General features: G+C 33.3%; 1 protein-coding gene across 34 annotated transcripts in view; it reads right to left on the bottom strand.

Annotated features, from left to right (window-relative positions):
* Positions 1-935: 935 nt before the first annotated feature.
* Positions 936-16,509, bottom strand: part of LOC122009658 (thylakoid membrane protein TERC, chloroplastic-like) — a 36,989-nt gene continuing 21,415 nt past the window's right edge. For 4 of the 34 annotated variants that reach the window (XM_042565906.1, XM_042565904.1, XM_042565905.1 and 1 more), the window contains 4 exons: positions 6,174-6,656; positions 3,134-3,210; positions 2,232-2,313; positions 936-2,147 (listed from right to left, as the gene is read on the bottom strand). In XM_042565906.1, the coding sequence (XP_042421840.1) occupies positions 1,971-2,147; positions 2,232-2,313; positions 3,134-3,210; positions 6,174-6,386 (549 nt within the window). In that variant the 5' untranslated portion in view covers positions 6,387-6,656 and the 3' untranslated portion in view covers positions 936-1,970. Of the gene's footprint in view, positions 2,314-3,122; positions 3,211-6,173; positions 6,666-16,509 lie in introns of all 34 variants that reach the window. The other 30 variants (XR_006119617.1, XR_006119619.1, XR_006119611.1 and 27 more) reach the window with 20 other exon arrangements.

The raw sequence follows: 16,509 nt of genomic DNA, 5'->3' as shown, positions 1-16,509 counted from the left end.
ACCTTTCAGCAGGAAATTGCTACAAAAGGTTAGCTTGGCAACTGAGTCACCATGGATGGAGCATTGGAAAGAGTTGCTTCACAGAGCTGCAATGTCCAATAGAACAAAAATAAACAATATATATATTCAAACCACGGTGATAGAAAGTAGCGTCACCTTTATCAAAGCTCCAGAAAGAAAGGTTTAACTTACAATAATTCTATCCTCTAGAAGAATGAGAGAACCAGGATTATCAATATTGATTCCACTCTTCAGAATATGTAGAAGCAAGTTTGGACAAATTGATGATTGATAAGCAAGAGAGCTGACAAAGTTACGCAATGCTACTAGCAGCTGAATCTGTAGTAGACTTTCACTAGTTGATTCCTCCCATATGTGTTGATACCTTAACTAGAATCATTCAACTTGAAGGAATAAAAAAAGGACTTAACCACAAACTTATTTTACTATATATATTAAAAAGTATTTGAACAAATTAACAATTGACAATAGAAATCTTTGGATTAGTATGTCATTCAAGTTTAGCTTATCTCAGTTTGTTTGTTGAAGGTTAAAGTATCATACTTTAACATGAAACTTCACTGAAGATACAAATTCTCATAATTTTGTAACTAAAATGTGAAATAATTTTCAATAGTTGAGATAAAGGGAAATTTACTAAATTTGAGGGCTAAATCAAGATTTTTGAAACACCATGGAATATTTAAAACTTTTTCAGTTGTTTTAGAAAATCAAATGTATCAATAGATTTTTTTTAAAAAAAAATACCCACTGCAGTATTCATCAAAATATCTTCATTTATATTATGCTCATTCATCATATATTATTGAGCAATCCGTCTTTCTTCCACTCATATTTATACTCCTCAAGCATAACAATTGTATTTTTCATTTCTTTTTCTAGATAAGATTTTTGATTTTTCAAGCTCATGGGCATGGCAGAACGGAGGTACAAATTCCAAACCATATTTTCCAACCAAAATGAATATTTTTACAAATTCTGGATTTTTTGCACAATTGAAGGGAATGCCACCTGTGCAAAAAAAAAACAATTTGTTAACAAGCTTCATCCTTCAAATTATTTTAAAAATTTTGATTTAGAATACTTGAATGGTACCAATTGTTTTATCCCCTAACAATTCTACTCTTCATCATTCCTGATTCTCCTTTTTGATAATTTCATTAGTTGGACTAAAATTCTGATCATTTGCCTCTTAACTTCACTAGATACACTCTTGTGCTTCCACATATTTTCTAGTACAAATTGGATGACATTGCACCACCAGATTTGTTTTACAAGTGTGCTTCTAGAAAATTTTGTCCCATTTTTATCTCCAGAAGACCAGAACATCAGTATCACCGACCTAAAGAGCGATAAGCCAAATTCTGGTTAAAGAATGAGATATAATCTCAAAAACTATAAATGAGAAGAAAAACCATATCAACAACTGTAAACAAAAACCATATCAACAACTGAAAGACAACAACTAGAACTTGTATGTCCAGTTTATTTGGACAGCTAATGCAAGAAAAGCTCCATAACAGCAACCACTTCATTTAGCTTTAATCTGATAAAGAAACAGAAAAAACTGCATATAATGGAGGACTTGAATCATGGTTATCGGTTAAGTAATTCATTGTCTTCTAATGTAACAACTAGATTGTCATACAACAACAATCAAGCATTATCTCACTAGGTGGGGTCGGCAACAACTAGATTGCCATAATGATAAACAAATCTATGACTTTATGAATCAGTCTGACAAAATGCACCCAGATGTCTATTCCAAATTAGCAAATCACATGCGATATATCCGACCAGTAATTCCTAAATACACAATGAACTGTTAAGCATACGATCACAAGAAAATGCATAATGCAGGAACCAACTAAAAAAAGAAAATGAACTGTGAAATTTAACCTTGTATGATGAAAAATAGAAGGATCCAGGCCAGTAGAACGTTAACTAACTCAAATCTCTGAGCATTGGCAATGAACAGTTAAGAATAAGAAGTTAAGATGAAGGAATACGGAAGCAGTAGGGAGACAATTTGATAGTTTAATTACCTGAATTGTTGCAGTCCCAAGTAGTATTATTATTGCAGGGAAAATGATTGCACCAGCAATACCATATGAAAGCAATCGACTCTAACCATTTTAGTAGGGATTTTTTGTTTCAACTCAAGAAAAGTTAACCTAACCATGATAATTATAGAAAAGGAACCAAATTACCTGACATTTCACAGGAACTTTGAAATATTTGAAAATTAAAACAAAGACAGATTCGATGGAAATACTCTGTTCCAGAATATAGCTGTAACAAAAATTTGTCACATGAGTACTTCTTGTCCCCATGTGTTCAAACGTAATCTAGGAATATAAGGGAAAAAATGCTAAGCCGACACAAGATATTGATTGAACAAAACAATTAGATAGAGGAGTCACAAATTTGCATGCATACAACAATCATCAACCACATACCACCTATGCAGCACATGTAATTTATGCTTACAACAACATAGATCAGCAAAGTTCCAAGAGAAAAGATGAATCATAAATTATCCAAGTTGTATGCATTGTCATATGCCACATAACACATGTAAATTGAGTGTTGAAACTAGTATGACAGTTTACAGTGGACTAGCAAAAGTGGAAATTGAATACTTAAAAGACAATAGCTGAACTATGAATTTTTGACATATCAAGCTTATTTCTCTATCTACTTCTCAGATTGTCTCTTTAAATGCAAAATCCAAGCTATACATTATCTTTTTTTTGTCACACCATAAGTTTTACTTTTCAAATTAGTATAACTGTTGAGAATACTAAGTTTCGCAAAATAAACAATTGCATATTATCTAAGTGAACTATTAACCTTGATCTTCACAAACTAAAAACTCAACTTGCTGCTTGAGATATGATGAAATATTCTCATCAAAATGGAAAGATCAAGAAGACTTGATAAATATGAAAGATAATTACGAGTAACTAGGAAATTAAACCAAAATCAAAAGTGTTCAAGTAGCAATGCAACATCTCAGGGATACAGTTGCAAAAAGTAATTAAATGCACGATGATAATATTAATGAAAACAAAGATAGAAACTTTAGTTTAGTAACATACATGCTGCATACCCTGCAAAATATTCAGATGCCTTTTCAATGCCATCCTTAAAACCCAAGCAAATTCCAAAAGAGGAAGCAACAAATACCTGAGAGGTAATGGAGAAACAATGGTAAGAAATGACACTTAGTTAATCATTAATCAAGATAGCAAGAGTGCACTATAAAATTGCCAGAGCTATGCTTTAGCATAGATACTATACAGAATGCATGCCCATAATGCAACTGTTTTCATAGAAGAGGATTTGTCTGCCAATGTGCCTTCTGTACCACCTGAAACAAGATCTCGAATAGCCACCCCATTAATGTTCACCTCATCATGTGACGAAGAATTGTTCTTTCTCCTTATCCTCTATGGTTGTCATGCATTATGCATCATAAAATAATATTCCCATCAAGCTCTGAGTATAAAATCATGACCCGATAATCTACTCAAAAATGCTGACTGTGAGGCACTGCCTTTTGCATTTAGTGTGGGGCACTGCCTCATTGTGTTTATTGGATTTTTAAATGCAATATGATATGAATACATATAATATCACATTATTCAGAAATGATATAAGTGGAGCACCAGATTCAGTTGTTATTTTCATTGTTAGATACATATACTATAATACTCATTTATCAGAAGAATCCTTTCCACAAAGTAATTTGGCCTGCACAGAAACTCTTGGTCTTCAAAATGAATCTTCAATCAATGTTAGGCATCAAATTCCAATTAATTTAGTGAATAAAAGCATTTTGTAGAAAGCTCATGTTTCTCAACGTCGGTAACTATCATTCTTTAGCAAGATTTTAACATCCATCACACTAGTGAATTGATAGAAACGACAATTTGATAACTTGAGTAAGCAAAAAGGATTACTGATAGTTGTATCTTAGACGAGACATGGGAATGGTATCAAACTAAAAGATAAGTTATCCTTTCATCTCCAATGCTCCCAATATGTAGTATTCCAAAGATTTCAATGTATGGCACCAATATGTTCAATACAATTGTAGCTTTTTTTATAAGCAATTTTAGATGTACTCATGTAGAAACATTCTATCTGTATATCATATAACAAAACCAATATTGATAAATGTCTTATTGTATTCTTTTTTTTCCATGTGCATTTATTCTTTTCAATTGTGAGGAGTTGGATGAAAGGAAATTTTCATGCCCAATTTTGCAGTAGAGATCGAACTAAGAAATAACCCTGAACTATAACCACAAAAGAACCATATTTTGTAAGCAACATAGTGGAAGAACGAAGGGAATATTGAGACTTCATTAGAAATAGGGAGAACCTCACCGATATCAGATACTTTTTGGGAGATGAAAATTGAATAATTGCTTAATGTTCTTTATCTATCGAGCCTAAACTACATCTTACTACAACCTACTAACCATTATATGACCAATATGTATGTAGCATCCACCGTATAACTGTCATACCTGCTACATCCACTGCATGACCACAACAACTATTTTTCTCAACCAAGGCCTACAACATAACTCTCATCCTTGACAAAGTGCTTCTCCTCAAACACTAGGAAATGAAAGAATATCAAATTCACAGCAGAGCCTTTTATTTGGCAGTTAAATTCATCTTGATTAGTTCTTGCCAAACTAACCTGATAGATGACTACACCAATCAGTTAACAATGCAAATGCTAATGGGAATACTAATTTTCTTAGTTATGAATTTTCATATTCACTTAGCTTGATGCTTTTTGATAATTTTTCAATTAAATTAATATCTAGATACGGTTAGGTTGTAAGATTGTAAATAAAGTCCTACATTAAAAATATATGGGAAAGATCATGCGTTTATAAGAGAAAGATATCTCCATTGATATGAGGTCTTTTGGGTAGAGTCCAAAAATAAAACCATGAGAATTTAGACCCAAAGTGGACAATATCATGTCATTGTGGAGATATTTAAATTCCTTTTGGTCCTAACAATTGGTATTAAAGTCCGGACTGTCAGAAGGACTAACCGTCGATTGTGCACAAGAGTCATGGTCTAATCGAACCATGGGGGTGGAATATTGACCTCAAACAAAGAAGTGGAGGCTCCCGTGTCCGGATCAAGAGGACCAAACATTAAGTAGGAAGTCCTAATTACGACTAAGCAAGGAAATCCTAGTAGGTCAGGTGGACCGAGGGGCAAGAAGTCCTAGTTGCGGTTAGGCAAAGAAGTCCTAGTAGGTCGGGTGGACCGAGGGACAGGAAGACCTGGGGGGATTGTTTGAGGGTCGAACGAGAGCTTGTGATCCTTCGTTTGAGGGAGGATTGTTGGGTTGTAAGGTTACAAACAAAGTCATGCATTGAAAACATATGAGAAAGATCATGCGTTTATAAGGAAAAAATATCTCCATTAGTATAAGACGTTTTGGATAGAGTCCATAAGTAAAATCATAAGAACTTAGGTCTAAAGTAGATAATATCATACTATCATGAAGATATCTAAATTCCTTTTGATTCTAGATACTATCCACCGATGATTTTGCATTATATATGGTTCGGTAAATCTTTTGTCTAGATTGTTTATTCATTAGATTTATTGTTTCTTTAAAGAATATATTTTTTGGTTTATTATATTACAGTGCAAGCTAGAATAACATGTCGCAAATCCATTGAGTAGGTGAACACGGAGATATATAATGAATCTTAATTGGAATTTCTCAGTGAAGACACCAAAAAAAAAAACATACAATATTGTCTTAAGGGCTTGTCATGTTATAAACTACTAAGTGTTTAAGGATATAAACTACATTCTTGTTGTCTTCCATCAACTAGATTAATGTTTGTTGGGGCCTTACACATCCTTCCTCGATGTTCAATTGGAATGTGATTAACATTTGATGATTGTGTTTGATATGATTAATCTTATTTTATATCATTCAATTGAGGACTACATAATATTTGATGGTATAGGAGTTGAGTCAGTGGAGCAATCATATATTGGTGAACCTGCAACAAAGAATTATAACCCCAATTAATGTTTGAGAATCGGAGAGGATTCAGTAAATAAAGTTGAAGTTTTCTAAGTATGGAGGAGCAAACTGTGTGTACTCCAAGCGGAGGATGAACAGTGTTGCCATCGGTTAAGAGAGTTCTGTAGGAGTCTAGCAAGAGGCCTTTCTTCTTTCGGAACACCTTCAAGGGGTTCACTTCCTTGACGCTGTCGATGATGGCCTGCGCTGCCACCTCCAGGGCGGAGCCAGCAGACTCCCCTTGCATCTTCATTAGAAACTCGGCCAGTTCGTGGATCCGCATCACACTACTGACGTACTCCTTGATCACTTCCGGCAACTCGGCTGATGTCAGCCTGAACTGGAGTCGAAAGAAAAAACACACCTTGTACTTGTTCCACACCGACCGAACTTGGATAGCTTGTGGACCCTCATCTCCTCGTCGGCGCCGACATACTCCTTGAACTCTTTCCTAATTGCTTCGGTCGGCTCGAATGACACTGGCCTGAACCAGAGTTGGAAGAAGAAGCACATCTTGTACTTGTTCTACGTTGGCTGACCGATGACATTGGCTCTGGAAACACTTGTCGAATTGAATGATGAATAATTTATCATAGTGTCGCAAACAACAGAGAATTAAAGTCAATTAATATGTGGACAAACACTATGTATGTTGGTGAGTGTTGGATTATTTATTAGAGTAAAAAGTGATAAAATTGTACCTAAATCATAAGAGATATTTTTTCTTAGCACAATGATCCTTTGCATGGCATCCAATGAGATATTTTGTATCCACTAGGAATTGATTTTAACAGCTATTATTGCAACCGCTCATGCATGCTTAACATGTTGGATTATTTATAGAGATAGAGATTATGGATCATGGAAATTAAGTAATATTCTCGTTGCTGGTAATGTGGATGATGTAATGTTTTGCTGCCTTTTCGGTGGAGATATATGCCTTCGAGGACTTGTCACTTTCTGTTCATGAGATAAAGTTGTCATTTTTTTTTAACGTTGACAGAAACTTAAATGTCGCTCATGATTAAGTTGGGCATGATTCAAAGTATGTGTATTATGTGAAATCATGATGGTAAAAGATAAATACGCTCGTCCTCAATGTCTCGTCAATCCGTCCCAAAGCCAACGCAGAGAAGATAAATCACGTATTATATAGAAACCATGTAGTTTAGGCTACGTTTGGTAGGGTGTAATCTGCTTTGTAATATAATCAGGATTACGTTACAAGGTTGATTATTTTGTTTGGTTTAATTTTAAACTTGTAATGTAATGTAATATGCATTACAAAAGGTAGTGAAATTTTGTAATCTGGATTACAAAACAAATACTATGTAATTTGATTACATTACGAGGTCACCATTTAATCAAAATTTAAATGTCGAATATACTCCTAGTCCACCACGACTGCCGCTCGCCGCCACCCGCGGTCGCCGCCGGCCGCCACCCGCGACTGCAGCCGGCCACCGCCGACGACCACCGTCGGTGACCACCGCCGCCCACCCCCGCCGCCCGTGACCACCGCCGGCCGCCGGCGATCACCGCGTCCCCCGTCGCCGCCGCCAGCCACCTCTGGCCGCCACCACCGACGGTTGTCGTTGTCGCCAGTTGCCGGCGACCGACGACGGTCAACGGTTGCCGATGGCGACGGCCGGCAGAGGAGGCTAACGACGGCGGCCACTGGTTGCTGCAAGCTCCGGTAGAGGTGCGGCGGTCGTCAGTAGAGGTCGTAGGATATTTTTGTCATTTAATAATATTACAAATTACATTGCTTATAAAAAATAATAGACACCAAACAAAAGAATGTAATCACCCTTGTAATCAAAGATTACATACATTACATTACCAAAAGTAGTAATGTAATCAAAATTATATTATATTACATTACAAATTTGAATACATTACAAGTTACATTACATTACACCCAACCAAACATAGCCTTAGTGTTGTGTAATACATGTGGTATGAATATGCAGTAAGTTTGCAAATAATTTAACTAAATTATGGCACAGATCATTCTGCCATTCTGTTGTTGAATGAAGTATCAACTTGATTATCATTTTTAATTGTGATTTTGGGGAGTTACTTTTTAGATAGTTTAAGTATTGTATGCATGAGTAATAAGTTAATTAAATTCAGAAGAATTATTATTAACGTGAAAGGCTCAAATCAGTATAACAACAATGTTGATGGGGATTTAATCTATATATCATTTCTAATCCAAAAGAAAATTTATATTCTCATAACCTGGTAGTCAAGATTAAAAAAGAAATTCAAATACCTGTTTATCATTCAAATTGTCTTCAAATAATAACGAGTTTATGTAGCATTAAAAAAATGTGATTCCCACTCTACTTCTATCCCTATCTCACATAAGCAAAGCTAAAGAGCAAAAGCAACATGATAGCACTAAATTTGAGAAGCTCTCTACTTGAATGACGGACCATTCCTTGAACATAATAGAATGGTATGCATACACTTGGAGAAATATGTTTTGATAGAAAAGTAATATATCCTACTGTATGGAGGTGCTTTCCATCTCAGGACTTTATAATTGAACCAGCTTTAATAAAGTAGATTGCACAGAAGTCCATGGAAGGCATGAATGTAGAAAACAAAACATAACATAAGCATCTACTCATTTTGATGGAAATAAAGTCGTAAGAAATTAAAAATATAAGACAAAAAATGTAACCACTCAGTGGCTCAATGCTTTATCCAAACTTTGATTAAAAAAAAAGTGAGTTAAAAGTTCTGTAATATCTATCATCTATCAACTGAAACATGGATTCACCATCAGGATAATACATGTCTCCAAAATTTTCTAAAATTATCTAATGAAAAGTTTACTTGATTACGAGAACACCAGATAAAAAGGATATTGGGTTACTTCAGCTTCTTCATCCGGGAATAAAAGAAATGGCACCAGAAGATATATCAATATGCTAAACAAAGTTGCAAGGATCAAGTTATGAATCATGACACTGGCTTAAATAAAAAGGGATCAAATTATTTAGTTGTAATGAAGACATGAATGTAAATAAAGCAAAGTTACAGGGAGAGTCACAGAACACAATATCAAGATAGATCAATTGTAAAGAAATACAATAGCAAAAGTGTAAGCATTAATTAAAAGTGCAGCATGCATTGTTCGGTTTGAATTTATCACATACCTTATGAACAGAATAATGGAGAGATAAATGTGGCCAGAATTAATAATTCTAAATAAGTTTGCTAACAAAAACACAACAAAAAGTGAAAGTTAATGACATGGTTATGTAAATCATATTGACTATCTTTGAAAATAGATGGAGGAAGAAAAGAGTCGTGGGCAAATTAGTAGGTGCTAATCAGCCACAGCAGGACCAGTAACTCCCACAAACAGATGGCCAACACGTATGATGGACTATCACATACAGACTAATAAAAAAACTATCAACTTATATATCCCTTCTCTATATCCACTGAGTCCTCACAAACAAGACGAGTAGCTTTTATCTGTAATTAGTTGTTCTCTCACCAACAAATCATCAATTTTTGTAATTTCTAGATAACAATCCTTTAAAAAGATGTACAAAATGAAACAACAGTAACATAAAGTTTTATATGTCCCAAGTATTTATGGAAGGTGTCAATATTTTGTCACGCCATTGGCTTAAAATTATAGCATTACTAGTGAACTGATAGAGATTTTGAATTTCTCTTTTCTCCTTCTACTTCACACACCTTCAAATGTAATTGATTCAACAAACAGATGAAAGTTGTAAAGAAATAGTCCAACAGCCCATGAGATGCATTTAAACTGCTAGCTTGAAAATGCAACAACTTTATGCCACTACTCTATTTAATGCATTCTTGACATTCATCCCGATTGTTGAGCTAACATCTTAGTAGATACAATTTCAAAGTGGGAGATAATAAGAAAGATAAAAGTCATTTCTCCCAGTAATGCAGCAGCCTAACAACCTCTATTTTACAACTGAAATTCCATATGCATTATGAGAAAAGATAACAGAATATTTCCCAAACTAAGAAAATCATAACGAGAACATGGTGGTGATTGTCTTATAGTATCTACTTCATGTTAGTTGCGCAATGATGTATACAAGAAATTCCTCCATCTCCAATGAAGAAAAACTATCCCTACCATAGAAAAATATGACATAAAAGCGAAACAGAAATTCCTCCTTTTATATTTAATCATCTTTAAAACTAAAAAATACCAATTTTATATCAAGCTTTTAGTTAATAAAATTTTACAATATTTATTTTTTAAATTTTATAATTATTCCTCATTATTATTTAAATTATAAGGCCTATGTTGTACCCGGTCCTTTAACACCCCTACACATCATGGAATATTAGCACGACTATACACACTTTTCTATCAAATTTTAGATTGTTATAGGAGAAATTGAACAAATGCAGATTTTCACAAAATATTGGAAACTGAAATAAAACTAAAGAAAAAAATTCACCATTTCATCATGGAATATTACCATCCGATCCCTCTACAAGGAATTGATCATCTTGACCCTGCTATTCAGAAGCTTCACTTTCATCCATCTTGTCCTTGATCCAATCTAGCAATAACTATCAAAACCTTTTTAATTTAAAATCTTTAATGACATGAAACAAATCATGATACAAGTGGGTTCTTTTCTTGGGGTAAACCTAAAAAAAACAGACAAATGGCATTAAACATATTCATTTCCTGTGTTCTCAAAATTAAATAACAAAATAAATGATAACCTGTGCATATGCATTCCAAGTTTGTCCACTCCCACAAGAGCTACAAGTCAAACTTAATAGTCGAATCGCCATCCTTTGTAGCTCAAGACAATCCTTTCCATATGAATCCCACCAGTCAGCTGGATGTTTTGTATATCTTGTCAAATTTGCATCCACACTTCCAAATAATCCCTTAGAAGTTGAAAAATCAGCAATTTGATCCTCTATCTTTTTCAGATTATTTGTCATCATGTTTAGATCATCATCGCAATCAACTAGAATTCTAGCTAACGAAGTACAAGATTCCTCAATAGATCCATAAGGAGACTCAAAAGTGGGATCGTCGTGCAATTGAGGGTTCAAATAATAACTTGTTGCATACCATGGATAAAGTTGTGCATTCCATCTCTCAGTAATTATCTTCGAAATAGTCGCAAACCTGCATAAAATAAAAGAAATAGCACAAAATATAAGCAATAAAAAACAACTAAAATGAAAGGAATTAAAATGTAACTATAGATTTAGAACAAGTGAGTATACCCTTTTACAATTTTCAATGATCGAATACTCTCTTTTGCATGATTCATCTCTTTATAAATGAATCCCATGGTTGGTTTATCATCATAATCTATCTTCAGAAGTACTTCGATGATAGGAAGAGCAACATCCAAACAATATGATATTTCATTCCAAAAATTATCATCCTGAACTATTTGTTGTATTTCTTCTCCCTCTTCTGTTTTTGCCAATTCATTTGACTTCCATTGCTCCGATGAAAACATTTCAATGAGGTTATCTTTTATACCAACAATGTAAAATAAAATCAAATATGAATTAGCAAATCGAGTAATAGTTGGTCCATTCAAATCCTTGCCGTGAGTGAAATGCCTTAACATCAAAATAACAATGGTTCTTGAACAAATAAATGTACTAATCTTATTACATTTACCAATAGTTATGTGATGATCTAACAAGTTGTTCTCAAAGTCTTCCAGAATTTCATCTAACAATTGGACAACACAAAGGCTCCAAAAAACTTATATATCCCTTCTCTGTATCTACTGAGTCCTCGCAGATAGAACGACGAGTTGCTTTTATCAGCAATTAGTTATTCTCTCATCAACAAATCACCATTTTTTGTAATTTCTAGATAACAATCCTTTAAAAAGATGTAAAAAATGAAACAACAGTAACGGAAGTTTTATGTCCCAAGTATTTATGGATGGTGTAAGTATTTCGTCACACCATTGACTTTGTATACAATCATAGCATTATTATTAGTGAACTGATATAGATTTCAAATTTCTCTTTTCTCCTACTTCCATCCCTTCAAATGTAATTGATTCAACAAACAGATGAAAGTTGTAGAGAAATAGTCCAACAGTCCAAGAGAAGCATTTAAACTCTACTCTATCTAATATATTCTTGACATTCATCCCGATAGTTGAGCTAACATCTTGGTAGATACAATTTCAAAGTAGGAGATAATAAGAAAGATAGAAGTCATTACTCCCAGTAATGCAGCAGCCTAACCTCTCTTTTACAACTGAAATTCCATATGCATTATGAGAAAATACAACAGAAATTTTTCCAAACTAAAAAAATCATGACGAGAACAGGGTGATGATTGTCGTCTAGTATCTAATTCATGTTAGTTGCACACAAATGTATACAAGAATTCTTCCATCTCCAAAGAAGAAAAACTATCTCTACCACAGGAAAAACATGACATAAAGGTGAAATAGAAATTCCTCCTTATTTAAAAATAAAAATACCAATTTTAATATCAAGCTTTTAATTAATAAAATTTTATAATATTTATTTTATAAAATTTATTATTATTCCTCATGATTTTTTTATTTAAATTATAAGGCTTGCCCTTAAACACCCATCAATTATTTGACTTCATGAAATATTAGTATACTCTGACGGTGCACACTTTTCTATCAAATTTAGATGGTTTGTTATAAGTGAATTTGATAGAAAAGTGTGCACCGTCAGAGTATACTAATATTTCATGAAGTCAAATAATTGATGGGTGTTTAAGGGCAAGCCTTATAATTTAAATAAAAAAATCATGAGGAATAATAATAAATTTTATAAAATAAATATTATAAAATTTTATTAATTAAAAGCTTGATATTAAAATTGGTATTTTTATTTTTAAATAAGGAGGAATTTCTATTTCACCTTTATGTCATGTTTTTATGTGGTAGAGATAGTTTTTCTTCTTTGGAGATGGAAGAATTCTTGTATACATTTGTGTGCAACTAACATGAATTAGATACTAGACGACAATCACCACCCTGTTCTCGTCATGATTTTTTTAGTTTGGAAAAATTTCTGTTGTATTTTCTCATAATGCATATGGAATTTCAGTTGTAAAAGAGAGGTTAGGCTGCTGCATTACTGGGAGTAATGACTTCTATCTTTCTTATTATCTCCTAATTTGAAATTGTATCTACCAAGATGTTAGCTCAACTATCGGGATGAATGTCAAGAATATATTAGATAGAGTAGAGTTTAAATGCTTCTCTTGGGCTGTTGGACTATTTCTCTACAACTTTCATCTGTTTGTTGAATCAATTACATTTGAAGGGATGGAAGTAGGAGAAAAGAGAAATTTGAAATCTATATCAGTTCACTAATAATAATGCTATGATTGTATACAAAGTCAATGGTGTGACGAAATACTTACACCATCCATAAATACTTGGGACATAAAACTTCCGTTACTGTTGTTTCATTTTTTACATCTTTTTAAAGGATTGTTATCTAGAAATTACAAAAAATGGTGATTTGTTGATGAGAGAATAACTAATTGCTGATAAAAGCAACTCGTCGTTCTATCTGCGAGGACTCAGTAGATACAGAGAAGGGATATATAAGTTTTTTGGAGCCTTTGTGTTGTCCAATTGTTAGATGAAATTCTGGAAGACTTTGAGAATAACTTGTTAGATCATCACATAACTATTGGTAAAGGTAATAAGATTAGTACATTTATTTGTTCAAGAACCATTGTTATTTTGATGTTAAGGCATTTCACTCACGGCAAGGATTTGAATGGACCAACTATTACTCGATTTGCTAATTCATATTTGATATTATTTTACATTGTTGGTATAAAAGATAACCTCATTGAAATGTTTTCATCGGAGCAATGGAAGTCAAATGAATTGGCAAAAACAGAAGAGGGAGAAGAAATACAACAAATAGTTCAGGATGATAATTTTTGGAATGAAATACCATATTGTTTGGATGTTGCTCTTCCTATCATCGAAGTACTTCTGAAGATAGATTATGATGATAAACCAACCATGGGATTCATTTATAAAGAGATGAATCATGCAAAAGAGAGTATTCGATCATTGAAAATTGTAAAAGGGTATACTCACTTGTTCTAAATCTATAGTTACATTTTAATTCCTTTCATTTTAGTTGTTTTTTATTGCTTATATTTTGTGCTATTTCTTTTATTTTATGCAGGTTTGCGACTATTTCGAAGATAATTACTGAGAGATGGAATGCACAACTTTATCCATGGTATGCAACAAGTTATTATTTGAACCCTCAATTGCACGACGATCCCACTTTTGAGTCTCCTTATGGATCTATTGAGGAATCTTGTACTTCGTTAGCTAGAATTCTAGTTGATTGCGATGATGATCTAAACATGATGACAAATAATCTGAAAAAGATAGAGGATCAAATTGCTGATTTTTCAACTTCTAAGGGATTATTTGGAAGTGTGGATGCAAATTTGACAAGATATACAAAACATCCAGCTGACTGGTGGGATTCATATGGAAAGGATTGTCTTGAGCTGCAAAGGATGGTGATTCGACTATTAAGTTTGACTTGTAGCTCTTGTGGGAGTGGACAAACTTGGAATGCATATGCACAGGTTATCATTTATTTTGTTATTTAATTTTGAGAGCACAGAAATGAATATGTTTAATGCCATTTGTCTGTTTTTTTTTAGGTTTACCCCAAGAAAAGAACTCACTTGTATCATGATTTGTTTCATGCCATTAAAGATTTTAAATTAAAAAGGTTTTGACAGTTATTGCTAGATTGGATCAAGGACAAGATGGATGAAAGTGAAGCTTCTGAATAGCAGGGCCAAGATGATCAATTCCTTGTAGAGGGATCGGATGGTAATATTCCATGATGAAATGGTGAATTTTTTTCTTTAGTTTTATTTCAGTTTCCAATATTTTGTGAAAATCTGCATTTGTTCAATTTCTCCTATAACAATCTAAAATTTGATAGAAAAGTGTGTATAGTCGTGCTAATATTCCATGATGTGTAGGGGTGTTAAAGGACCGGGTACAACATAGGCCTTATAATTTAAATAATAATGAGGAATAATTATAAAATTTAAAAAATAAATATTGTAAAATTTTATTAACTAAAAGCTTGATATAAAATTGGTATTTTTTAGTTTTAAAGATGATTAAATATAAAAGGAGGAATTTCTGTTTCGCTTTTATGTCATGTTTTTCTATGGTAGGGATAGTTTTTCTTCATTGGAGATGGAGGAATTTCTTGTATACATCATTGCGCAACTAACATGAAGTAGATACTATAAGACAATCACCACCATGTTCTCGTCATGATTTTCTTAGTTTGGGAAATATTCTGTTATCTTTTCTCATAATGCATATGGAATTTCAGTTGTAAAATAGAGGTTGTTAGGCTGCTGCATTACTGGGAGAAATGACTTTTATCTTTCTTATTATCTCCCACTTTGAAATTGTATCTACTAAGATGTTAGCTCAACAATCGGGATGAACGTCAAGAATGCATTAAATAGAGTAGTGGCATAAAGTTGTTGCATTGAAGTAGTCAAGCTAGCAGTTTAAATGCATCTCATGGGCTGTTGGACTATTTCTTTACAACTTTCATCTGTTTGTTGAATCAATTACATTTGAAGGTGTGTGAAGTAGAAGGAGAAAAGAGAAATTCAAAATCTCTATCAGTTCACTAGTAATGCTATAATTTTAAGCCAATGGCGTGACAAAATATTGACACCTTCCATAAATACTTGGGACATATAAAACTTTATGTTACTGTTGTTTCATTTTGTACATCTTTTTAAAGGATTGTTATCTAGAAATTACAAAAATTGATGATTTGTTGGTGAGAGAACAACTAATTACAGATAAAAGCTACTCGTCTTGTTTGTGAGGACTCAGTGGATATAGAGAAGGGATATATAAGTTGATAGTTTTTTTATTAGTCTGTATGTGATAGTCCATCATACGTGTTGGCCATCTGTTTGTGGGAGTTACTGGTCCTGCTGTGGCTGATTAGCACCTACTAATTTGCCCACGACTCTTTTCTTCCTCCATCTATTTTCAAAGATAGTCAATATGATTTACATAACCATGTCATTAACTTTCACTTTTTGTTGTGTTTTTGTTAGCAAACTTATTTAGAATTATTAATTCTGGCCACATTTATCTCTCCATTATTCTGTTCATAAGGTATGTGATAAATTCAAACCGAACAATGCATGCTGCACTTTTAATTAATGCTTACACTTTTGCTATTGTATTTCTTTACAATTGATCTATCTTGATATTGTGTTCTGTGACTCTCCCTGTAACTTTGCTTTATTTACATTCATGTCTTCATTACAACTAAATAATTTGATCCCTTTTTATTTAAGCCAG

The sequence above is a fragment of the Zingiber officinale genome, chromosome 8A, assembly GCF_018446385.1.
Source record: "Zingiber officinale cultivar Zhangliang chromosome 8A, Zo_v1.1, whole genome shotgun sequence".
Lineage (NCBI taxonomy): Eukaryota > Viridiplantae > Streptophyta > Magnoliopsida > Zingiberales > Zingiberaceae > Zingiber > Zingiber officinale.
Note: the sequence above shows the minus strand (reverse complement) of the source record. Positions and strands in the feature narration are given on the sequence as shown.